The sequence below is a fragment of the Anomalospiza imberbis genome, chromosome 2 (genome assembly GCF_031753505.1).
Source record: "Anomalospiza imberbis isolate Cuckoo-Finch-1a 21T00152 chromosome 2, ASM3175350v1, whole genome shotgun sequence".
Taxonomy (NCBI): Eukaryota; Metazoa; Chordata; class Aves; order Passeriformes; family Viduidae; genus Anomalospiza; species Anomalospiza imberbis.
In genome coordinates this window covers 106,399,407-106,424,753 of record NC_089682.1, presented here as the reverse complement: position 1 = coordinate 106,424,753, position 25,347 = coordinate 106,399,407, and the positions used below count along the sequence as shown (strand labels likewise).

The 25,347-nt window shown below is 42.2% G+C and overlaps 1 protein-coding gene across 1 annotated transcript in view; it reads right to left on the bottom strand.

The window, feature by feature from the left end:
• The window catches only part of CLDN10 (claudin 10), a 54,828-nt gene extending 29,973 nt beyond the window's left edge, over positions 1 to 24,855 (bottom strand). Inside the window, exon 1 of the mRNA XM_068182458.1 lies at positions 24,587 to 24,855. Within this exon, the coding sequence (XP_068038559.1) occupies positions 24,587 to 24,800 (214 nt within the window). The 5' untranslated portion in view covers positions 24,801 to 24,855. The remainder of the gene's footprint in view (positions 1 to 24,586) is intronic.
• Positions 24,856 to 25,347: the final 492 nt, after the last annotated feature.

Sequence of the window (25,347 nt, the reverse complement as noted above, 5' to 3'; positions counted from 1 at the left end):
AGATTTGGCCATGCAAGCAACATGAAAGCATGAGGATGCACAGGCTGCAACAGGAGTGGACAGAGAAAAAAGTGAGAAAGGAGAAGAGAGAAACAAACCTTTCTCAAAAAAACCTGGTGGAAAGAAATCTGTCTCCTGTGGACCCAGGAGACATGGAAATGTCTGGCACTTCAGAATATGCTGCCTGTGGGCGGGGAAAACAGGCGTGAGAATTAGTAGCAAGCCCTGAGGAAGAGCCTCTCACTCTTAAGAGTGCTCTGGCATGAAGGTAGGAAGGCACAGCAAAATAAGAGATATGGTCATTTTATGAGAAAGACTTACTCTTCAATAACATGTATATGGATAGGGAGGAATCCATAAGGAATTTGTATTACAAACATGGGTCTCACCTTTGAACCACAAGCCTGAGCCATTTACTAATTTTGAATGGAATCTGTCTGTCTTAACATACTTGTCTCAAGTTTAAGATTTAATCTAAGCCCTAAGCCACTGACTCTAAACTCCAAGTCTGGTAGATGGATGCTTCCAGTGGCTGATCCAGTTCATTGACCTCATATATGTTTCTCTGGGAATTCTCTGGGAATCACTTTTTCACTTATTGCAGAAGAGCTTTGAGATGATTACCTTAGACATCCTCTTTAGACTGCTAAAATTAGTGATGTGAGCCTCGCCTTCTAAATGTTGCGCAACGCAAGAGGTAGTGCCGCTGAAATGAGTGACTGGCTGTGCACCTCTGGGAAAGCAACTTTCTAGGCCAGTGATGAACTGGACATAGCACCCACAATTTGGCAACTGTCTGAGTCATCTCCTGTCTGGGAACAGCCCCAGTGGTCACACTTGGGAAGGATTTGTCTCCTATTAGATAATGCCTGTTTTATCCATGGATGGTTGAACCTGATTGTTGACAAATAAGGTATATACACACAAAAAAATTCTGCTTTCATCATACCGAGTGGATTGGCTTTCATGCCTATGGTAGAATATGGCCTCAAATTGTGGTGAAATTGAGTTATCGTACTGTGGACAGCTAGAACACCGTGAAAAGGTCACATCAGGAAAGAGGAAGGCATACGATTTTGTTCATTGTCTTCCCAGGTATTTATGTACTATATGTGCCCTGACAGCCAGAGTGCAAGGCCTTTGAAACATCCTTCTTTACCCCAGAGGCAGCAGGTGGGATGAGTGGATAACGTTGTCATCTTTGCTGCAGGAATCCATCTGATCTGCCTTTCAGGGCTAAGGAGCAGCAGTGATATGTTTCCTCCGTGTCTGCTCTTTAGGGAAAAGGTTGTGTCTTACCAGTACCTTGGGAAATGCAACATTCACATTTACTGTGTTATTTATGATAGGGTGAAATTTCACACGGTGTTGCAAGTCACCTGGAATGTGTTTGCCTTAGCATGCCCTCTTACTGCCCTCAACTGAATTACAGGCATCTCTTCAGGTATCTATTCAGGCAGATCTTGTTCACTGAATCATTTACTACCCCTGGGAGGGAGAGCTGTTGGGGTGCTGCTGCTCTGGTCTGTGGCACTGGGCTGTTCTGATACTCGGTGGGTGGTGGGGGAGGTGTGTGAGTGAGAATTTTACTGCTCCACACTTGCAGAACTGGCAGCTAATTAACATGCCCTTCTAAGGTGCCCACTGGGAGTAGCTCTGGATCTGTTCTGATTACAAGATTGCAGCATTTTAGAGTGTGGAATGGGAGGAATTGGTGGGAAATTTTTGAGGCAGATGTATTCTGTCTAAAGTGATCAGTATGGAAATGTCTTTTCTGTTCTGTTCTTTGGCATTTGCAGGGGTAGTAGGGAAATTCCAGTGTGAATGGTTTTGTCCTAAAAATAATGCTTCTCCCAGGCAAGGTCTACTGCAAATTTGTCATGTGAATAGACCTCAGCATATGTTGGTCAAACTGTGAGGATGCTCCTCAGCTGAGTTATCTGATGGGCTTTTACATGTATTCCTTTGTACTTCATGGCATCTCTGTGGTGGAGGGAGAGGTTTTTCACCTGCTTAACTTCCTACCTGAAATAGTTTGACACACTTTAATCTTCTGCCATTGCTTTTGTTTTCTTGCATTATATTCTTTTTCTTTTTTCACAGGCTGAAGTAAAAACTGGATTACTTCTTCCCCCTTTACTGACTCATTCAACTTTACCCCACCTACTTACTCTTTATGTTTTTTCTCTTTTAGATGCCTTAGCTATCTCTGTGTTCTGTTGAAGAGTTGCAGATGTTATGGGGCAAATTAAATGGTCCCTCTAATAGTGTACCTTATATTTCAAGGAACAATGTTTTCTTCTTTGAGGATTCACATATCTCAACTGCCCCACAATTGTAAATTACTGCAGGAGATTTTTGGATGTGGAGATCCATTCCTGCTTTGATGAGAGGGAGGGACACGTGTATAGATGATATAAAGATGTATCTTTAAACGTGCTGGCAACAGCATAAAATGGCCATCTGCTTCCCTGTCACAATGTCCCATAAGGCTGTCCTTCTTAAGGCAAGTTCCATTCCCAGTGACAACCAGTAGTGCATTTTTTCCTGGGCAGGAGCTGCATCTTCACTCTTGCAGGTTAGAGACCTCTGTATGTGGGAGATGTCCTGCCACTTTCCCCCGCCTTTCTAAAAAAAATGAACCAACATGGTATTGATTTGTTACACAAGCTCATTTTTCCCTGTAGATTTGCCGTATCCCCTTGATGGTACACTGCAAAGTCCTCTGGTACTATTTGGAGTTGCGGAACGAGCCTACTTGACTTTCCAAGCATCAGTTCTCCAGATACTATTAAATTTTCAGCTTTTCAGGAGAATTAAATGTGAATCACAGTAAGTGACCGGGTTGGTGGTGCTTTTGAGTACATGAAAGCATTTGTTTTCCTCATATTATTTCATTTTTCACATCTGAGCCTTGCAATGGCAACTCTACAAGTTTATAGTTTGGGGCTGACCTTGGAAAGAGTGAGGTGTGTGGCAGTACTCTTGTTTACAGCAGGCATTGAGCAGAATATTGCAGGACAGGCTGCATGGCTACATAACGGAGAGGTAAGCAGTCTTAAGAAACACTAATACTGTAAATAGGATCAGCTTGAAGATAAAAAAAAAGGTGCTGTCTATTGGCAAAGCGGCTCTGTGGAGCCTGCTGTCCTCAGAAACACATACCAGTTTATGTTTTTGAATTCATTGCCACCAAAATAGGTACTGTAAGTGAAATAAATTACATAGAGTGGACAATGATGGTGGGGATGATGAGGAGCCTGGAGAAGACCCAGTCAGTGTAGGCAAATGCATCTGGAGACTTCAGTCTCTAAAACTGACCCCAGATAGCTGGGAGGCACCTGGATTCATATTATACCTGGAAGGGGCTAAAACATTTAAGGACTCCTACTGCTACTTCTTTACATCTTGATATCAGGGCAGGATGATAAAGATACATCTTTATATTAGGGCAGGATGCAGCTTAGCCAGCTTTAGCTAAAAGATTTGCCTCAAATTTGTTGTGCAGATTCTTATAGTTTGGAGAGAGAGAGAGAGGAGGCAGTCCCAAAGGACAATTTCTTCTCTGGTTAGGGCAATTTAAGTAGATTGAAAAAAAAGCTAAGGAGCAATTCAAGTACATAAGGCTAGTGCCATTTTAATTGTCCTAAAGCACCTTCCAGTGCCCTGACTGGGGAATGTGTGTCTTCTCTACCATATTTTCCAGGCCTGCAGAAAGTTTTAGGTATTTTAAGGACTTTTAAGATGTCCTGTGTTTACCTACCTCAATTCTTCCCTTCTGTCTAAGTTGTATGAACCTTTCTTTTGGGCCCTCATTAATTCAAATTAATTCAGGAGTGTAACTTCCTGTGCTCCTTCTGCAGAGACGTCTGGAGAGATGTACTCCATTTACCTAAAATTTGATTCTCTCCTGCCCAGAGATGTCTATACAGTGCTGAAGCTGTGCAAAAATGCTGGTTGACAATGATTATTACTCAGATTACTAGTATACTTAGGGATTATCCTATTTCCCATGGCCTGCCCAAATAACAAAAAGGTATCCTTTAAATGTCTCTCTCTTTTTTTTTTTTTTTTGATAACCAAGTAGGCAAAATGACAAATTTCTTAGCATGCCACTCCAGCTTGTGATTCTCTTTATCCACTGAGTTCAATGGAAGTCCAACACCTCAATTAAAGGTCTCAGTTTCATGGCACATCTGAGCATCTCAGCTGAAGGCGCAATTCACCTTTTGACATAAGACACAGCCTGCCCAAGCTCTGCTGCACCACAGAATTCCTTACCTGGGATCACATGAAACTGCAGCAATACTGCAGCTATGCCTGAGAGGTCAAATGCCTCAGCCCATCAGGAAAAAAACACTTGCCCCTCTGCACATGGGATTGGGAGCAAGGATGGCCAGATCCCAGTTTCTGCTTAGGACAAACCATCTCATTTTTGTGGCTCACTTTTCTGTGCAATAAGGAACTATAAAAGCATGCATATGTAACACTCATTTTTAGATAGAATTTTATCATGAAAAGCTCTGCTTGCTGATGTAAATCTCTGCCTTTACTGATACATTATTTCATTTAAGATGTCTTACAACAAGAAATAACCCTGAAAGTATTTATTTCTCTCCTTCATTGAGCTCAAACACCTCTCCAGATAAGGAAAACATCTGAGAATTGATTTCATGTTAAGACTTCATTGACATTCAGGACAATACAATAATTCACTGAACGGCCTTTAGAGGGAAGCAGATCCAAAGAATCCATGGAGAGATCAAGAGCAAGCTTTTTGCAAAAAGAGGCTGCTAGATCTTTTTAAGCAAAACCTGAAGCTGAGACACTTTGCTCATCCTCTATGTCTCTGTGTAGTACTGGCTGAGATTTGAAAACCCCTCACATTATTCCATTCTGAAACCTCTCATACAGTGAAGGACACCAGGGCTATTTTGTCTTAATCTGCTCATGTCAGGAGACCTTGCTGCTTTGTTTCCTGGGGAGCCTTCATTTAGCCTTCCAAAGCTACCTTGAAAGTAGGAGTTGGGCATGAAGGAGAACCCCAGGAGCATCTGGGACGCTATGAAGTGGTAGTCAGCAAGTCTGAAAAGAGATACCTTCCTGTCTGATCTTAAAAGCTATGAGTTGACTATGGCCTGATGCTTCCTGATTTCTGTCTGCTCTCTTGTGAGGGATCAGGCAAAAATGTTGTCTGAGAAATACCTACATATGGGCACAGAGCCAAAATCTCAGAGGGTGATTTCTAAATACTACATATGTGAAGGGCTGTGGTATGTGTGACCTTGTAATTCCACCTGTTTGAAGCATTTTCTTTACACTAAGAGGTGTTTTAAAGACAGAAAATTATTTTAAAGATCTTTTCAGATCAGAAATGACAGCAAATTCTCTATGGGTAAAGTTCTCTGCCCTTGCCATGTTCTCTTTATATCTTCGGGGCATGCTGATGGGGCAGGAATTACTCAGTGGGCAACTTGCCAAGGCAGCTTGCCTGTGTGCTGCACTTCTGGCTGTTGTTTTATGAGGACATGGCAGATGTGCTATATATAGCCTGGAATGAGATAATGAGTCTGAAGCAGCCTGAAAGAAGTTAATACAATTTTCAGTACATGCATACTTCTCTATACAGTAGGCCCAAGCAACGAGCTCAGGCATTAGACCTTGGTTGACAGGTGTAAAACTTCATGGTTCAGTTTGAGACCTCAGTTTGCTCTCCCCAGCATATATCTGCTCTGGAGTGAGGCCTGAGCAATCCCAATCACCAGCCTGTCTGCTCTGTTTTGTGCCACAGATGGAGCCTTCGTAGATTTGTGGAGGATTTTTAAATGGCAGAAGCCTAGAGAAAGACAAACAGGGCCAAACTTTTAAAAATGCCCCCAAAAGAGTAAGCATCAATAATTGGACTTTCTTTTAACAGGCAGGGAAATTAACTACTTGCAAGTACCTTTAAAACAATGAAGAGACATGTAACGGTACAGATTAGCTATATCAAATCAATCTAATTTCTTTCCTAAAAGGTCAGAAGGGCAGTTAGGTAGAAAGGTGTACTTTAATGTTGTATAACTTGAGTTTTCACACTCAGTACAAACAATATGAGGTTTGCTGAAAACAACCTAAGGCAGGATGCCAAAAACTGAATCATCAGTACCTTCCTGGCCATGATGCCCTCAGAGGGGTCTGCAGTGATCTGTGCTGAACCTGCTGCTTTTCATCCTTCGTTAGCACAGCAAGCAAATAGGAACCCTGTTATTGCTGGCAGAGCTACAATGTGAATTGAACGAAACAATGTGCATGGAAAATAACTATTCCCAATTCTACCACATTATTTGTAAGATGATTTTTAGACTTGCACTTAGCTCCCTGGCAGCCTCTGCATGCCCCTTCTGAGACCAGGTGCTGCCCCAGACATGATGGGTCACAGTGCTCCAAGGAAGGCTCCTCTGGAGTTCCCAGGCATATAAAAGGAGGTGCATCCCCCTTTTAAATAAGATATTATACTCCAAACTTACATAAACAGGTTAATTGTGTTAGGTTTGGTGCATACCTTTTCACTGATATTGCTGAGGGAAGCTCTAAGCAGATTAATGAGTCCTGGGTGTAAGTTTAAACTTTAATCACATACATTATTAGATCCAGGGGTTGTGCAAGACAGCATTTCAAATGAAACACAGAAAAAAACTTTCATAATGTTTTACATGTTGTGGAAACCTTACCAGGTCGGTATACTCTTATATGTCTTAGGCATAATTGGACAGGATATCCTAATAATATGATTTTAGGCTTTTACCAGTGAAATTTTGAATCTCTAGAAGTAGGAATAAGTCCATAGGAAAAACCCACAGAACACCCCCCTCAAAAAAAAAAAAAAAAAACAACAACAGTGTTCTTAGGCATTTCAAGGACAAAAAGGATTATCCACTGTAAAACCTCTCCTCTTTCCAAATAAAGTCCAGTTGATCATGCCAGCATAAACAGCAAGGAGAACAGGAGAAAGAAGAAACACCTGTACCTGAGTAAAGTGACACTTCATCTTCTTTTTCTCTGTAGGTGAGAAAAGTTTTATTTTCTATGTGGACAGTAATTTGTGGATCCTCAAATCAAATTTTCAGGAATGTTTACCCTAGAGGACCACATCAAATTTATTAATCCTACCAGCAGGCCAATTCCTGATGTATTTACATAAAGTTCTTCCCCTAAGAGTTGTTTCTTGGACCCTAGTTTCTGCTGTAACTGGCTATATAAGAGCTTCTGTCATATACATGTAATGGATGATGATAAAAGTTGAAGATTGGACTTGATGATTGTGGAGTACTTTTCCAACCTAAATAATTCTATGATTCTATAATTAGTAGTAGAAAGGCAACACACAAACTCAAAGAAGTAATCTGTTCCTTCCTAGGTACAACACAGAAGTTTGGATAAGTGGCCAACTCATCTCATTTCCAGTCAGATAATTAAGACCAGACTCATGTCTACATCAAAACATGCTTTCCAAAAGAGTAAAGAACAGTGTGAGATGCATGAACTGCACCAAAGGGGAAAATCCAAATTGGTTTATGGTATAGAGGTCTTGAAATATGCAATTAAGAGCACATTGTTGATGAAGATGACTATCTCTATTACTTCCTCAGTTGAATCAACTGAAAACCTCCTGAATTATTTTGGAATGGACAGCATGAGGAATCTCTTCCACTGAGACTTTTTGCCTTTGTGATGGTTAGTGAGAATCTGTATGATCAAGACAGTTTTTATACAGTTATAAAAATGTTCCCTATACATATTCTTCTCAACCTTGGATTTTTTGTTTGAATAGAAAAAAGTGTAAAGACATTTTTCTCCTAGAAAATCTCCATTGTCTAATGTCCTGTCCTCACTATTTACTCATAGTAAATAGTTTCTTCTTTAGATCTGTCTAAACCTGCCCTCCATCAGCTTAAAGCCATTCCTCTTCTTACTATCACTGCATGCTCTTGTGAAAAGTACTTCAGCTTTCTTGAAGGCCTCCTTTAGGTACTGGAAAGCTCCTGTAAGGCCTCCCTGGACCCTTCCCTTCTCCAGGCTGAACAACCCCAAGTGTTTCATCCAGTCTTCACAGGAGAGGTGCTTCAGCCTTCTGATCAACTTGGTGGCCCTCCTCTGGACTCATTCCATTAGGTCCACAGGTCCCATGGGCACTGGAGAGAAGTGGGTTCACCAAGCCCCCAGCTGCTGCTGTCATATGTGGTTTCCTATTCTGTGGTCCAGCTGTGACAAAGAGTTCTGGCTTCCGCCTCATCTCTGAGTGCAGTCTGACTGGACATTTTCATCCTTTTCCTCAAGATGACAAAGGGCTATAAAGTATTTTGAGTAGAGAGGCGGGGTGCTGTACTTTCTTGATTTTGACAGAAATTATTCCAAGCCAAGAAATGCAGCAACAACAGGTGGAGTAACTCCGAGTGCCCTGGAGGAACAGACTTGCCAAGAGCCTGCAAATGCCACCAATGCAAAATAATTTTTTCTTTTGTTTTTTTTTTTGTGAAGCAGGGTGATCAAACAAGCTTGGTTATCTTCTTCTACCTCCTTCCTCCTCCTCCTCCATTTTGCCATAAACCTACCCACTTCTTTTGAAGTTTGCTCCTTAGATTATAAATACTCTGGGACAGAGCTGCTTTGTGCTTTGTGTTTGCACAGTGCCAATTACAGGACGTACTCCTAGAAGCCAATAATAGGCAATCAGCTTTTGTTCAGGTTTCAGTGGCTCCTGATAAGTGCAAATAGAGCACAATGCCTCTGGCTGGCTCCTTTGTGGAGCACTGTATCAGAGAGATGTATTGCCCCAAATATGTGAGCAGTGAAATTGTCTCAGGAAGCACAATCAGATTCACAAATGTCCTAAGCACCCTACAGAGCTGTATTTTCCTTCCAGTCCTTGTCAGTTCTAAAATCTCTGTGGTTTATGGTAAAAATGAATGTGGCACAGATTTTCCAATGCAAATACAGTTTTATCCTTCAAGAGAAATAATGTAACTTTATTGCTGGAATTAAAAACTAGATATGGAATTCGATAGTATATGAACTACTGTAAAAAAGAAGCCAAACTTAAAAACTACTATTGATCACATTGCTAGACCTCAGTGCAGATATCTGAAGCCCATGAGAATTCAATCCTCTATGCAACAAGGCCAGTTAATCTGCTTACTTATCTGACATTAAGCACCCAAAGTGTAGGATTTTAGGCTGAAATAGCAGCTAGTGGGAAACAAACACTAAGTAGATAAGAAAAGCTTTCTCACAGCATTTTAAACTTCCTCAATCCAATTAAAAGCAGTGCTTCTTCTCTCCCACAAGCCGCTGCCCAGTTGCACTGCTTGTTTTTCACATGTCCTGCTTCTTCCCTTCCAGGAGTTGTGTCCTTTGCCATACTAACAGGCATTCAGAGGAGTGGTGTAAGGACACAGGTAAAAGAAATAGCTTTTAAAAAATATTTCATATTACAATAATGATTAATATATGAGCTAATCACAAGGATAAATAGACCAATAAGAACATCCCTGTTATTATTTTGTCTGTATTTTAGGAAAAAAAAGATATAAAATAGTTCAGGCTGTGTATTTTAGACTAGTAAGGTAGATTACTTAAGGCAGCATGTTTGGGATAAAGCACTTGTATTACCTTATCCCAACTGATGTTGCCATATGCTGCACATCCCCTAAATTTTGTTCTTGTACCAGTAGAACGTAATTTCCATAAAATTTTTCTGACATTTTCTTTTTAAAGTATTTGACAATCTGTTTCTCAAGGAGGAAGTTCTGTTGGCCTCATGAAGCATTGAGTCTGATGTAATTCCATCAAAATCTGTGGAGTTTCCCTGGCATCGAAACTACAGTAATTTAGGAATTACTCAGGCTTTGCATTTCTTGGGTTTTGCCAGTAGGAACTTGGAACTAGCAACTCAAAAATTACTTTTAATTGCATCCGGAGATCCCCATTTACTTTCAAAGATACAATCTTCATCGTCACACACTCTGGATCAGCACACTTGCATTCATGTTTAGAAGCTTAATTATGCATCAATTACATGGGGGAATTTTAAATGAGATTTGCTGTTCCTTTTGTTTCGTGGATTTGACTAAAATATTCTGTTTATTTTGCTGTCACTTTCATAGCTGGCATGACTGATTTATCTGATGACTAATTTATTTGACTCCAGCCAGACATATACTGCCAACATCTCAACAAAGGGCTCCTTTGGAAAGGGTTTATAGAGTTTCAGTTCACTCTAACTATTAAGCACTTTATGAAAATGTCCATTGATTCCTAAGAGCTGTCTGGTAATGATATAGCCTTCAAAACTGAGCTTAATCAGCCCTTCCTCTTGATTAGCCTTTTTGCCCACTGTAATTACTTTTCCACCAGTCTGGGATTTGCGGACGACCTTTCAAGAAGTGAAGCATCTTTAACAAGGGAAACAAGGGACAACTTCAATTTGTGTGCACACATAAGCACATAGAGTATGTTTTATGTAAAAGCTTGCTCAAATGAATACATGGCAGGCTGTTTTTGAAATAGCTGGCACTACCTCTTGCATGAGTGACATGCCAGCTCTCAGCAAGTGCCTATCAGAGACTTGTTTTCCATACTCACATTCATCACCACATGATAGCTAAGGGCATGGATTTCAGTGGGGCACGTGGGCTGTATGGAAAGAGGGGGTGACAAGGCTTTTCACATCAGGAACAGCCTGAGTCCTGGTGAGATAAAGGTCTATGCAGTGAAGACTGAATGATGTGGGGTGAAGAGGGACTCCTTGGTCTAAGGAGACAATTTAAAGGCTGCAGTCCTTTGCCCCTGCAGCAGCTTTTGGTGAAAGTGTTTCTCCTTTCAGGCAAAGACAGGGAGAGAGAAGAGATGTGAAATATGGGAAAAATAGCTGCAGAAGGACAGAAGGAAATTGCTTTCCATGTGCTCTCATGTTTGGATTGAAAGTTCTAGGAATGAATTACATCCAACTGATCTGAGGTATGGCGATTGACCTGTAGGTATCTTCTGAGTTGGGATAGGATTCAGTTGAATCCTGCCTAGTATGCCCATACTGTCACTAATCATCCCTCTGCTGTACTGTCAACTGGCATGTCTAGACTGCTCCTCTGACCTGCTGTAGGCATGTCCCAGGGATAAGACAGAACCTGTCCTAGAAGGGGACAGGATTCCCTGTTCCTGTTGCCTATAATGTGATCACAGGGTGATTAGCTAACTCACAGTGTTTTACAGCACTGATGTCTAAAGTGATCTGGGATAAATCCTAGACCTCTACTTAAGACCCAGTGCTGCAATTTTAGCACCTCATCTATATCCAGCTTCAGGTGCCTGATGAACCAGGATAACATCTCCTAGGCAGGAAGAAAGGAGAACTGTAGGACTCACACCATCCAAGATTCTTATATGTGGTAGAAGAAGGATAATATATAGCTTGAGTACTTCAAGGAGTTTGGCCTATATTGTCTTTCCCTGCCTCCTGGGCCTCCCTTCTTTTGGACTCTTTCAGATATGCTAGGAGAATAATGTTTGGCAGTAAAAATAGCATGGAGAAGGGAAAGTGGATGAATGTGAGTTTTGTTTAGGCCTACTTTTGTTTAGGGCTGTCAATCTCTCAGCAACATCTAGCCCAAACCATGGGCATCAAATGTGTTGCACACAGCTCAGTGCTCTGCAATCACAGAGCAAAACACCCACTCCAAATTCAGGGAAAAAAGTAGGAAATACTTCTAAAAAAAGTGCAAGAGGATTTCATACCAACTGGCCTTTGCAGATCAAAAGTTCATTAAAAGATCTTTGTAGGCCAAAGGCTACAGGCAAGTGGACACTAGCTGCTGTATAAATTGTATTTTTTGAATTATGTCTTTCCACCTTAACAGGCTGCAAGAGGGAGTCCCATAGAGAGAAGAGGTGAGGACATCAAGAGGCACATTTCACTTCTGGCAGCTGGAACTGAACATGGGGTATAAGGCTGAGCTGATTCAGGCATCTTAGATATCACAGATATCACAGATATTGGAGGTAATCACAGAGTGAAACAACTGCAGAGTAACAAAAGTAAGCTAAGGGCTAGAGGCAGGCTCTTTATAAAAAAGGTCAGTTGCTTTTAGGGTGGAATGATAAAACTGCTAATTTTTAATTCTTTGTAGTAATCCAGTCTCATAATTTCCTGTGGTATTACCACTGGACATGGGGAACTGATTATACTCTCCCTGTTATTATGTACTTGAAGACTATCTCTGTGCCTACAGCTAGTCTACTCTTTTTTAGACTAAACAGCCTCAACTCTCCCAGTCTTTCCTCATAGAGCATATTTCATAAACTTGAGGGATTCTAGTTGCTTTTATCTGTGTGCCCTTTCCAAGCCTTCTGCATTCTGCTTCAAGTGTAGTACCCAAAGTGGACACACAACAGCAGCAGAGGCTTTGTTTGGCCCAAACAGAAGCCATCTCACATCTTACAGACAAACGAACTTTAAAAAGGCTCATAGTTTGTTTTTGCTTTTGCCAAACAGTACAATCTATATGCATTAACTGATTTCAACAGAGAGGATCCTGGATGTTGGATTGATTCCTGCTAGTCCATCTACACAGCCCTCACAATTGACCAGAAGCTTGAGGGAATTCTTGTTCTGCTGAGTTTCCAGTAAGTTATTTAGAAAGAAGAAGGTAGATGTTTTGAGGCAAAGGAGAGGATAGATTATAAATATTTAAGATTACCTAAGCAACTACCAGGTCAGACATAGCACTGACCTAATTTATGATCCTGTCTCTGTTAGCAGCATGAAGGAGACAGTAAGGCTGCAGGGATATTGAGAGAAAAGGAAAACAAAAAGAAATAAATCTATTTCAAAAGTATTGCTGTTGGTAGAATTGAGTGAAAGCAGATGTAACCCAGTGAACTTCAGACCCTGAAGTAATGTTATTTCTTTCACTTAGTGAGAAAAGTGAGCAAGCCAGTGAAAAAAATCTCTGGCTTTAAATCCACTTGTAATGACTCATGCATAATCGAAATAATTCTTTCTTGGGAGCAGACTTTTCCTCATCATTCCTTTTTCTTTTAAAGATCTTCTCAGGAGTCTTGTAGGTCTCAAATACATTTCTTTGCTTCCTAGTTCCTGTCCCTTGTTCAGCAGTGGTTTCCCTTGAGTATTAAGGACTATAACCATGTGCTCTGTGTGTGTACCAGCAAAGGGACGTAACATGGATTTCTGTTGCTAGATACAGATTTCTGATGTTATCCAAGGTTCAAAACTCTAAAGAACAGGTGGTTGAAAGCACTCAGAGTCCTTAGATAAGAGCTCTCACTCACTCTGTTGCTTAAAAGGCTAGAAAATTTTGGAAATAATAGAATTTCTCCCAGCTGAGTGGGCAGATTTTGCTGAAATTGAGAATTTGGGTCCAGTCCCCCTTGTGCTAAAAGTGGTGGCCAAATTGTCACCATTAGGTCAAGGCAGAGCCTGGCACCTTGCAAGCTCACTTTCTGCTTTCCTAATGATCCGATGTGTTTTGGATGGCTGCAGCCCCTGTATTTTTTCAGGAATTCTCTTCCTGCCCCATGACCCAGCTGTTGTACACCAGACTTGCTTTCCTCGTCTGCAGGTGTTTTATCTCCTTGCAAACAGTTCCCAGGAGAAAGCCATTCCTGTCTCCCAGACTCTCCTTTCACCAGGTTGTATCTGCGTCTTGCACACACAGCCCTTGCTGACAGGTGGAAATCTTATCAGCTGGCCCTGCCAACCTGTGGTGTCCTAGGCTGCCTTGGGCTTGTCCTTAGGCCTCTGCAGTAAGCAGAGCAATCAGCACACTGCAGCACAAGTAGTGAGTGACCTTAGGAAGCACTCCAACATTTGCATACGATTGCATACATAAAAATAATAATAAATGTTGGTGGGAGGTGGAGTGGTGCGGAGCACCTCTTATCAACAGGCTCCACAAAAGCTCCTTCATTTGTTTATAAGGAACTGCAGACCAGCGATGCCTGAATTTGTAGACAGGAAGGGTGAGGGGGGAAAACATCTCCACTTGTTTTCTCCTTTGAACAACATTTTTCTTAACCTTAACCATAGAAGGTAGTTAAGCCACTTGGCACACAGACTTGAGTGAAGTACCTTGGCTGGAAATGTTGGCTTGTTTCTGTTAACACCCAGAAGTGTTAACGGAACAGCGCTCCGTGCGTGCCGAGGGCCGAGAGGGGAAGGACTCCCCTCACTGGAGCCCTCTGCACCCCTCAGGCACAAGTCTGGGCAGCAGTTTGCCTGCGGACACACACTGCTGGCTTCAGCTGCCATCTCTCCTCCTCCCTCCCTGCTCTCCCAAGCACAGCCCCTCGAGAGGGCCCACCAGCAGCAGCCAGGGCAGGGGAGCGTTACTGCTCTGAAGGATTAGCTGAGCCATGGGATGCGGGTGCTGCACCCTCAGTGACACCCAGGCCAAAGTATGGCCATGGCAGTGCAGGATGTCCTGGCCGTGGAGGGAATCGGAGCCTTGAGGCACAAGAGGCACTGACACTTGAAAATGCTGCGTTTCTGCAAAGAATTGAGTTTCTAGGAACAATATTAAGTAAGCACAATATTGGAGGTTTTGTAATAGTCACTGAGTAAAGCAAAATTATGTGTAGCGTGAGGATGTTGAAAGGTGGTGTAAATTAAAGTTGTCCATTGCATTAATTTTTCTGGAATATAGTTTATCATCTGCTTTGTTAGGTGGAACATTTCCATTAAAAATATGATATGGAAAAGCCAGATGCCGTTAATGATTAGTTAGTTAGTTAATTAAATTACCTCTCATCCCCACTTTGTGAGATAACTATTTCTGTTATTACCATAAGGTGGCTGACTCAGGGCCCAGTATGTGGTGTGATGTTTGCTGGGATGAGATACCAGCCTGGGGCAGCAGCTTGGGCACGTGGTGAGCTTGCAGTGGAGAAGTTGTTTATACATCCCAAGAGTGTTGCTCTCCTGGTGGCCCAATAAATACCACACAGAGATCTGGACAGGGAGTCACTTTCACTGTTTCTTACTGGCTGGGGTTTGGTTTCTGCTTTTGCTGCTTACAGGATGAACTATCAATAGAAAGGCTTTTATGTGACATTCTGTGTTATTGTTTAGAAATTCATTTATGAAGAAGGAAAAGGCAGTCTCCAAAAATCATAAGATTTTGGCAGATTTTCATCTACAGAGGAAATTTAGAACTTCAGAGCTCTGGTTTCCTTTGGAAATATGATTCAGTGAGTGTTGCCCTGAATATGAGCCTGGACACATCTTTGTTTCTGACTGGTATCTGCAGAATAGTAGCCTCACATCTTAGCTGGATGCAAAAGTGATAGCAACTATAAAAATTGTTAGAGCGGACCTGGTAGAAAACCAGCATATATTATTCTGAAAGCACACGAATGAGAAACTTCAAGTATTTAGTTTTGCTTCTCATTTAGACTGTCAGGTTATGCAATTGTACTCTTTCAAACACCATTAGAGTATGTACGATTAACTTCTGGCCAGGGCTATAAGTAAAAATTTGGAGTCTAACCTAAAATAATCTTATAAAATAATATTAATGACAGATCCAGTTGGTGGTTTGCCACATGGAAGCCTTGGTTACGGAAAGCTGTTCAATAGTACAACATATCTTAGCTCAGGATGTGCAGTTTAAAAATTCTGCCTTTATGCAGGTTAATCCCCAGGAGGTATTTTACTAGAGTTTGGTTAATTACCTCCAGATTAACACACATTTTCTTTAGAAAAGTTAACAGTAAAAAAGAAACATAACTTGAATGTTCAAATGATTGTGTCAGTAGACTTGGGCGTGGTCCTCAGAAGGGTTTGTTACCTCTGCTTTTTTAGCTGTTTCAGGTAATTTTTTAGAAAAGTAAGTGGCAAATGTCTGGGTGACCAGCACAAGCTATTTAAGGGGAGATATGAATGAAATGTTCTCAGGGGACTTTGAATGTACCTGAATTTCAGCATGTGCTTTGCTGAATTGAAAATAAAATGTTTTCATTCAGCAACTGAGAAGTGCTCTGGCACTTAAGAATATTCTACATTAAGGCACAGAAATCTGAGGTGATGTGCTCTCTCCTGTTTTAGGAAATGCATCCCTGAAGAGGAAAATCATACATGAGACCCAGGCTTCACTGTCATCTGTGGGGAGAAGATTGGGTGGATTATGGGAATCCACTGGCCACAGCCAGAGGTCCCTCACAGTACTGAGTCAAGTACTCTGAAAAAGGGGGGTTCTGAAGCCCTGAGTTGCCTCTGGCAACACCTCAGCTCCAAGCATTTGATTTAATTTGAGTCAATGAAAAACCAAAGGGAATACATTGACCAGCCTCTAAACCAGCAGTGTCCCATGGCACCCCCTCCAGGGAAGGCTTATAAGGATAACTGGACACTGTAGGACTTGATGCATGTGGGATATGGGGAGGAATCCCATGTGCATATCTCTAATAAAATGGCTGTGCTCATCTGGAATTTTGCTTTACATTGCAAAACTAAGTGTAAGTACTATGAGAGACAGGGTAAGACGTGCATTAGGGGATTTAATATCCCTACTGAGTGTGGAGTGATTTATTTTCTCTGCCAATGTGAATGTGACTCTTACTTGCCTAGCCAACTCAATGTAATAACTGTAGGAGAGATTATGTACATATATTTTCCCCCTACATTTCCCCATACTCATTCTCAAGGTATTCGTTTAGCTTCTCTCCTCTGCCTTGCACTACTCCATGATGGAAAACTAAATATTCAAGACCTTAAATCTCAGCAGTGTGAATTTCAAAATCATCAGCTTTAATGATTTACAAATGCAGCACTTCAGCCTCCTTCTCTTACCCTCTGCCTATCACAGCTGGTTTTGCCAGGCCTCCTTTCTCCTCCTGCTGCAGGTACTTGTGAAAATGAAATGGATTGTATCTCTGAACTTTGAATGGATTTCTGGTTGTAGCATGACTTCTAAAAAGATAAGAAGAGGTACACCGGCCTTCGGCTCCTCAACATATGTCAGAGGGAAGCTCCCCTCACCCACCTCAGTGCTCACAAGGCAGACCAAGGTACAAAACCTGTTGGAACAGAGATATTTTAAGACATTGGCTGCATACCAATTACTGCTGAGTCCTATTCATTTTCCTCTCTGTTGCTATGTAGCAGTAATCAAAGAAAGCTAAAAGCAAAGTGGAGATAACAATCTATCCTGATGTGAGTATTAGAAGATGAAAGCGCTTTGTTATTAATGCCCCAATAACAAGCTTTGCATTCCTGTCCTTGCACCAGCTGCAGCATGCTAACAAATAGGAGCACTTTCTACTTTTCATGTTTTCTCAGTGATTTTCTTCAAATGAAGACCACACTGAGTGGCAAAAATCTGTAAAATTGAGCAAAGAGAAGCAAAAGCAACATTACTCTTGTCTAGATACCAGATTTAGACAAAAGTGAAAAAAATCTCAGCACTGTAACCTCTGTCCTTGTCCAGTGAGAAGACAGAAGGTTCAGAGCACAAAAAGAGGATTGCAGAGATGCTGTCAAATTGCCAGGTGTAAATGAGCTAAAAAGGAGGACTTATCTGCAAGGTTTTGTGTTTTCTTGTAACTCTGAAGATTTTAAAGCAGTGTCAGAATTTGTCTTTTGTAACTGGCCACCACCTTCTCCAAAACTGGCAGCAGTCTCTGAAGGCTCCATCCTCAGTGTTTTCCATCCAGCCCCATGCAGTCTAGTCCTGCAGTTCTTGGACTCCCTTTCTATATCTTTCTGTCTGCAGATTCACCAGGAGGCACATCTCCTTCCAGTCTGCCCACAGCTCTGGACTACTCTGGTTCAAGTAATTGGCCAGAGCCAGACAGCCCGCATAGCAAACAGCAGTAAATAGTGATTCATTGTGGTTTAGACTCATGGATTTTCAGAGCATGTAGATTAAAATCGTGGAATCAAAGAGCTCAAACAGAAGACAGTATTTGGCAGCAGGAATCCTTGAAAACCACTTCAAAATCTTTAACCTATATGTCATCTCTGAGATCTACAAATCCAGGTTTCACAGGGTTGTTCTGCCTCTGGGGGGTTTCCTCTGGAAGTTACCAACCCATTGAAAACTCTGGATTTTGCTCTGTATCTACTGCAAAGCTGCTGCTGGAGCTCCCCGTGGGGAAAAATATCTTGGATTCATGGGAGTTAACCACGTCCTTCCGTTCATATCTGTCCTGCCAGAGGCTACTTTGTGAATGGCTCTGCTGTGTATGAATCCACTTTTTTTCTAACTTGAAATCAGCCTAATAATAAGGCATGGTATGGCTCTGACTAACTGCTACCTAGGCTGAACTCTTTAATTTACTTTATTCATTAATTTTTGGCATGGGGGCAATGAAATGCAATATAAGAGTTTCCAAAAGTATTTGCTGCATAGAGTCATGATGTTTCATGACCTCTAGTGCATTACCAGATTTCTCTAGGAACCAAATGTGTTTCAGGCTATATTGTTTGAATGGAGAGCAGACTCAGTCATCCAATGTCAGAAGAGAGGCCATGAGCTTGGAAAAAACCTTGCTACAATGGAGATGCAAACTGTGCGAGTGGAGAACCTTTTATTACCAAGATTTGACATCCTATATACAAAAGACCCCATGCTGAAATCAGCATTTGAGTCAGTCCAAATGGTGATCCTTCTGCCTGCAGAAAAATGGACATTACTTTAAGAAATAAAGCCATGGGAAATAAGCCATTAATAAATGTCTGAAAGGAATTCTGTCTGTGTCTCATGGTCACCTCTCCCAAATTTGAGCTATTGATCCTAGTGTATATTTCCTTTCATATTGACACAGCTTTGCCAATGCTGTTTTGACTCGGGTTTTCTAAGTCACCAAATGGATGCTGTACTCATTGAACAGAAAAGCTCAACAGAGGGGTGGCTCAGCCTAACAAACATGGATCAATCATACTTCCCTTCAGTTTGCAATTTTCCTAGAAGGATTTGCTTGCTACTTGAAAGTTCTTTGGCACAGTTGTCTTCTAACCTTAATATTGGGTTCTGTGTTCTGTTTTTGGCTGTGTTAGAGTTACTTTTTTTTTCCTAGTAGCTGGTACTGCGCTGTGTTCTGTATTCAGAATGAAAATAATGTTGATAACCCCCTGATGTTTTAGTTGTGGCTAAGTAGTGTTTATCCTAAGTCAAGGACTTTTCTCTTTCCCATGCTTTGCCAGTGAGGAAGTGCACAAGAAGCTGGGAGAAAACAGACCTGATCCAAAATAGCCAGAGAGATATTCCATACCACAGGTATGTTCAGCATATAAACTGAGAGAGAGGCACAGTCTAATTGCTGCTCAGAGATGAGCTGGGCATTGGTCAGTGGGTGGTGAGCATTCATACTGTCCATCACTTCTTTGTCTTGGGTTTTATTCTTCTCTCTCTTTTTCCTATTGTAATTAGTGTTACTGCTATTTTTATTGTTATTGTTATATTTTGTTTTGTTTCAATTACTAAATTGTTCCTACCTCAGCCTGTGGGTATTACCTTTTCCTGATTCTCCTCCCCATCCCACCGAGGGTGTTTGGAGAGTGAGTGACCAGCTGCGTGCTTACCAGCTGGGGTTAATCACAACCCCCGACTCTGTTCCCTTGACTGCCCGGAGGATCCTCCGGCAGAGTCCCCTGTGGCTGACTTATCAGCCAGAAGAAAGCCGTCCCGGTGGATTTCTCCCTTCCTGATGATAGCTGAAGCCAATCACCCCGGGCTGACGGCCCGGCCCCTTCCGCGGCGATCCCCCAAAAGCGCACACAGCTGCTGCTTGCCCGGGCTCTGGGTGCAGTTAAACCTCTCCTCTCCTGTGGCTGCTCCCCCGGGGGAAGCCGGGGCGAGGCACATCGCCTTTCCAGGGAGCTGGGCAGCCGGCTGTCCCCAGCCGGGCGGGCGGCATCACCCCCGGGCACGGCCGGCGCTTCCCCGGGGCCGCTGCTGCAGCACCATGGAGAGAGGAGCGCGCCCGCCTGCCCCCGGCCCCGGCGGGACGGCAGCGGGCGGGGCGGGGCGGGGCGGGGCCGGGCGGGGCCGGGCGGGGCAGGGCGGGGCGGGGCGGGGCGGGGCGGGGCGGGGCAGGGCGGGGCGGGGCGGGGCAGGGCGGGGCGGGGCAGGGCAGGGCAGGGCGGGGCAGGGCGGGGCAGGGCGGGGCAGGGCGGGGCGGGGCAGGGCGGGGCAGGGCGGGGCAGGGCGGGGCAGGGCGGGGCGGGGCAGGGCAGGGCAGGGCAGGGCGGGGCAGGGCGGGGCGGGGCAGGGCAGGGCGGGGCGGGGCGGGGCGGGGCAGGGCGGGGCGGGGCAGGACGGGGCAGGGCAGGGCATGGGAATCTGCCTAGCAGCAGGGAGCAGAAGCACAGTCTCCATCCCCAGCGCTCACGCAGCCTGACCCCCTGCAAACCCACTCAGGTTGGGTGTAAAGTCGTGGTGTTGGCTTCTGGGGGATTTAGCACTAAGTGCCCTCCTCTAAGGGTGAGGAGAAGCCTGGCCTTGGCTGCCGTGTGTGTATCTGGCTGGCTTGTTGACTCGCACCAAACAAATGCATAGTGTGCTTTCCCTGGCAGTAAGTTTCTGTCAAGTAAGGGACACTTTCATGTCTGTCCTTTCCTGCTCTAGAGGCTGAATTCTCTGTCACCCTGAAGCCCAGCTAGAATTGCTCTCCGCACCCTGGTGAACCCAAATGGTGTTTGACTATGCAAGGCTGTTCTGGGTACAGGTGCTGCAACAGCAGTTGTCTTGTATCAACTTCCTTCTGCTGCTTATCTGCATTGCAGTGGCGGTATCATGAAAAGGCAGCCCCGAATCAGTTTGCTGATGTGACCCAGAACATCTGGGCATTGCCTGGTCCATATTGGCCACCATCAAGATAGCACTATTTGCCCCATTAGGCTCTGCAGAAACAGGCACTGACAAGATGCCAGCAGGAGATCTGAGGCTCAAAAAAGCAAAGGTTCAAGGAAGCAGATTTCTTCTAGTTTCTTGTACACCTCGCTGAACTCATGGTATGGAAAACCAGAACATACAGGAGTCATGAAGTGGTGCTGTAGGCAAGGCATGCAAAATGCCAAACTAATTGTTTGAAGAAGCCTAGTAGCTGTCCTGACAGACTAATGAAGTGTCATAGAAAATGGATATAGACACAGCTCAGTTGGCTAGTTACAATTCTGTACTTTATGAAACAGCTCTGTGTAACATCACCAAAGTCAAAATACCTAAATAAAGTCTCTAAGCCATGCTTGATAGCTAAAAGATGGTTCTTGCCAAATCTGGGTAATTCTGTCATTGTAAGAATTCACGAGAAGAATGACAGAAGAGGTTAACTACTACCTGTGGAGCACTGGGGAATTAGCAGGAGGCAGGCTAGGTGCAAACTCTGCCATAAAATGTTTCTGGAGTTCACAGCTCCAGAGCTTCAGTTCTCAAGCTCATGCTTTGAAGGCTCTTTATGTATCTTTCTTGCTGATAAGGACTGAATGGTTAATGAAAGGTTACTCTTTTTGAAAAAATATTGTCTCACTGCTAGTTTTAATTTCTGGCATTTATTGACTGTGTGAGTTTATGCTTGTGAGTAATGGTCTCTTGGTTTTAATAATACAATTTTCATGGGTGTATCTGATGCTCTGATAATCATAACCAAGTTAACTGAAGAGACAATGTTCCCAGATAATATTTAGCTTGAAGCTTGTTGTATTTGTGTCAGATCTGATGAATGACTTTGTTGCATACTTCCCCAAAGCAGCTGATTTAATAAAAGATATTGCTTCTTTCCACAAACATTGCCTTAAATGACTGTAGCTACAGTGCTATTGCTATTTAGGATCTCCCTCTAAGATCTTTCATCTGAATGTTTCAGTCACTGCCAGCAGAGCACACCGTGGCTGGACATGTGAACGCACATGTACATTTGGCAACCGCCCAGCTAGCTTTGGATACCGTTAGCGGTGTGGCCCTGCTAACCCAGACTTCCAGAAACGCAAACCCCTCAACATCTGTACCTGGGCTGGGTTGCAGGAGGTGAGCTCTCACTGCCTTGCCTATGCTCCTATCAGCATAACCAGTCCTCAAGCTGAAAGTCAGTTCTGGCAAATATCTACATACTGCCTGCGACTGCAGGGTAATCCTGCTCAGAGCAAGGCCTCTGGAATCTGGTTTTTTTTGTTGTTTTTGTTTTTGTTTGTTTGTTTTGGTTTTTTTGTTTTGTTTTGTTTTGTTTTGTTTTTTTCTTCTGTGAAAAACAGAAAAAAAAAACCCTTAAAACTTCTTAGATCCCATTTAGAAGCCTCCCCTGCAAAATCCTCACAAAAATTGCAATTAAACATACAATGACCAAATGAATCTGCTTTGGAGTAGAAGTGACTTATTACACTAATATAATACTTTTGCTGCTACTGTTGTTGTCACTGCTAATACTTTCTGTAGGGTAACCTAAGAATGGAAAGATAGGAATGGAATGAGGAACTTGTGTAATTTGTCTTTGGCTATAGGAAAAATTCTAAATGGATTCCATAAAAAAGATGAACGTGCAGAGGAAAAGTTATATTGCCAGCCCTCCCTGGCCTCAGTATATAAGTTACAATGATATATTGAAGCTTTGAGGACAGAGAGTTCATTACTTCTTCAATATGAGCATTTTATCATTTTACAATCCATGATAGAGTGAGACTGCAAAGCCCTTTCCCCGTTGAACTCTTGTTTTCCTTGGATTATCAAGAGTTTATGTTTAGCAGGTTTTCCAAACTGAATACCTCACTCTTTTCCAGTAGTGCTTGTGCTACATGTAACATTATCCTTTGCTGGTGCATGCATTGGCAAGTTAAAATTAGACTTCCTAAATGTCATTACAGCAGCTTGTTACTCTCTTACTTGAACAAGAGTGTGCTAATTAAATTAATTAATTTCTACTCTATATTTCCCTAAAAAATAAACATGCAGGGTCTTACTCAGATGCTTAAGTATATATTTAAACGATGCATGCATAACATGCATTTTCTGTTTATTCAAATTTCAATCTGCCAGTGATGAAAATAATAGTAACAATACAAAGTGGCAAATAGATTACATCTGATTATTCTGAAAGCAGACTTTGTGCTACTAACAATAGCAATAATAGTATTTTCTAGTTACTTTACATTGCTTTAAACAATGCCTGAGAAGAAGAGCTGATTTTCTTCCTTTAAATCTTGGCAGAAATAATGCATAAATGGTTATTTACAAAATATAATATTCACTTTTCAAAAATATGTGTGAGTTTCTGTGCCTTTTAAGTAATTTTTGATGGACAGCATTCTTTAAAAGAAATAAAACACTTCTTATCCATTCACATTTCTCATGGGTGATGTGTGATGATTTGAAACAGAGCATCATGAAATATATAGAGAAATGATACTGAGTTTTATCTCAAAATGATCTGTATGTGTAAGAGTTGATCTGTATGTCACAGCACGTAGTCTGATGTGTCAGGGGCATGAAAGGCAAAAAAAGGTATGGATCTGGAACATCCCCAAGCTTCCATGCTTCCATGTATGTGTGAGTCTACGACCCTGTCTATGTAATACCTTGTATGGTAATAACCATGCAATGTTATATTTTATATTTCATTCAGTCACTGGCTGTTAATATCTTAAGACAATTGTTCTTCTTTCTGGTCTCATAAAAGCTTTGGATGAATGGTTCTGTCTAGCCTGGGTTTATTTCCCTAAAATACTGGAGTCACAATACATTTTTCCTACTCTAGTCTGACTCCATCTTGCTTGCATGCTGCCCACCCCAGGGAGAGCAGTCCTTCTGCCAAGGCCCTCATGAGTGCTTACACACAGTTTCACTGAAAACACTATTTTGCCTACTATCACAAAGCTTAACAGCAAACAAAACCAGACCTCTTCATTTGCTGCTTTACACATAGAGAGAAACACAAAACACATTGCATGGTACACTTAGAGTTAGCCATAAGGCAAGAAGTCTCCATTTGTTTTTAAGCTCTGATAGATGGCTTACAAATCTAACACTTTCCATTAAAATGGACATTCTGAAACAGCACACCTTTTATCTTTAAAGCTAAAATATTAGCCTGTTATACAAGCAAGTATATACACTGGCACTTAATTCCTAGTATATGAGTATTTGCACAGAATTCACATATTCGTGGATGTGGTTATTTGCTCTCTGATTTTTTCAGACACTAAAAAAGCACTGATAGCTGTCACAGACTTTGCTATCTTTCCCCCTCTCACCATCCAGCAAGCACAATCCTCATTTTGGCATGGAAATTAGAGCTGTAAGACAGTTTAGTCCATTTCTCTGCTAACAGTGGTTTGATACCGACAGTTTATTACTGGCACTATGTCCAGTATACTTAACACATATTACCAGCCACGGAGTAGAGCTTATTGTCTTTCTTGGAACACATATCATTCCTACAAAGTTGTTTCTGATATTCTGCCTACAAGATCATTTGCTTATATTCATCACAATGCTTTAAACGTAATCTCTTGCACAAGCCAAAATAATCTTGTATTCCTCTGGCTCACATCTTGCAGTACACATGGCTTTCCATAAGTTCCAGTTAAATTATGCTTCCTTACCTTCCACTTTGAAGATAGTAAGGTGAGGTCTGCAGTGAAAAGCCCCCAGTGCATTGCCAGCACAGTTCATCCAAAGACCCTGGAAGACCCAGGTTGCAGTGATAACAGATGATGCTCGACTAGTGACTTTCCACTCATTTGATGCAGTAGCAGCAATAGCAGCACCCAGCCCACAGAAACAAAATATGAAAGCTATAATCTGTATTGCCAGCATGTTTCTCTGTAAACCAGGGACTTACTAATGCCACTGTGTGGAGAGAAAAGCACTTCAGTCACGTGTGTAAGTAAAAAGGCATAACATAAGCAAATTATACTTGAACAAGTTCAGTACCACTTGCTACAGAAAGTTAATGTGGCTGAAAGAAATTTTCATGGTTGAGTGATTTAAGAAAGGCCGTAGGCATTACGAATGTTTAGAAAGCAAGTCAAGGTACAACTTTATAGGAACTAATTACTAGTACTTACTTACTAATTTCTAATTGTAAAAATTAATTGTTTTCAATTTTTTTCCAATAAAGTATTCCAGTTAATGCTTAATTTTTAGTTAATTGGAAACTTACAACCATTCCATCTAGCAAAATAGGTTCAGAGTCCAAACTGTACAGCGCTATTTAACGGATTACCACATTTTAGGAGGATCACACAACACTTGAAAAATAACTCATTGAAAAGCTGTGAAATTAATTCAGGCATAACCAACCACCATGCAAGCAGCTCTAAAACTGGAGGAGGTAGTGTCTGTGGGTATATTTGTAGAATAG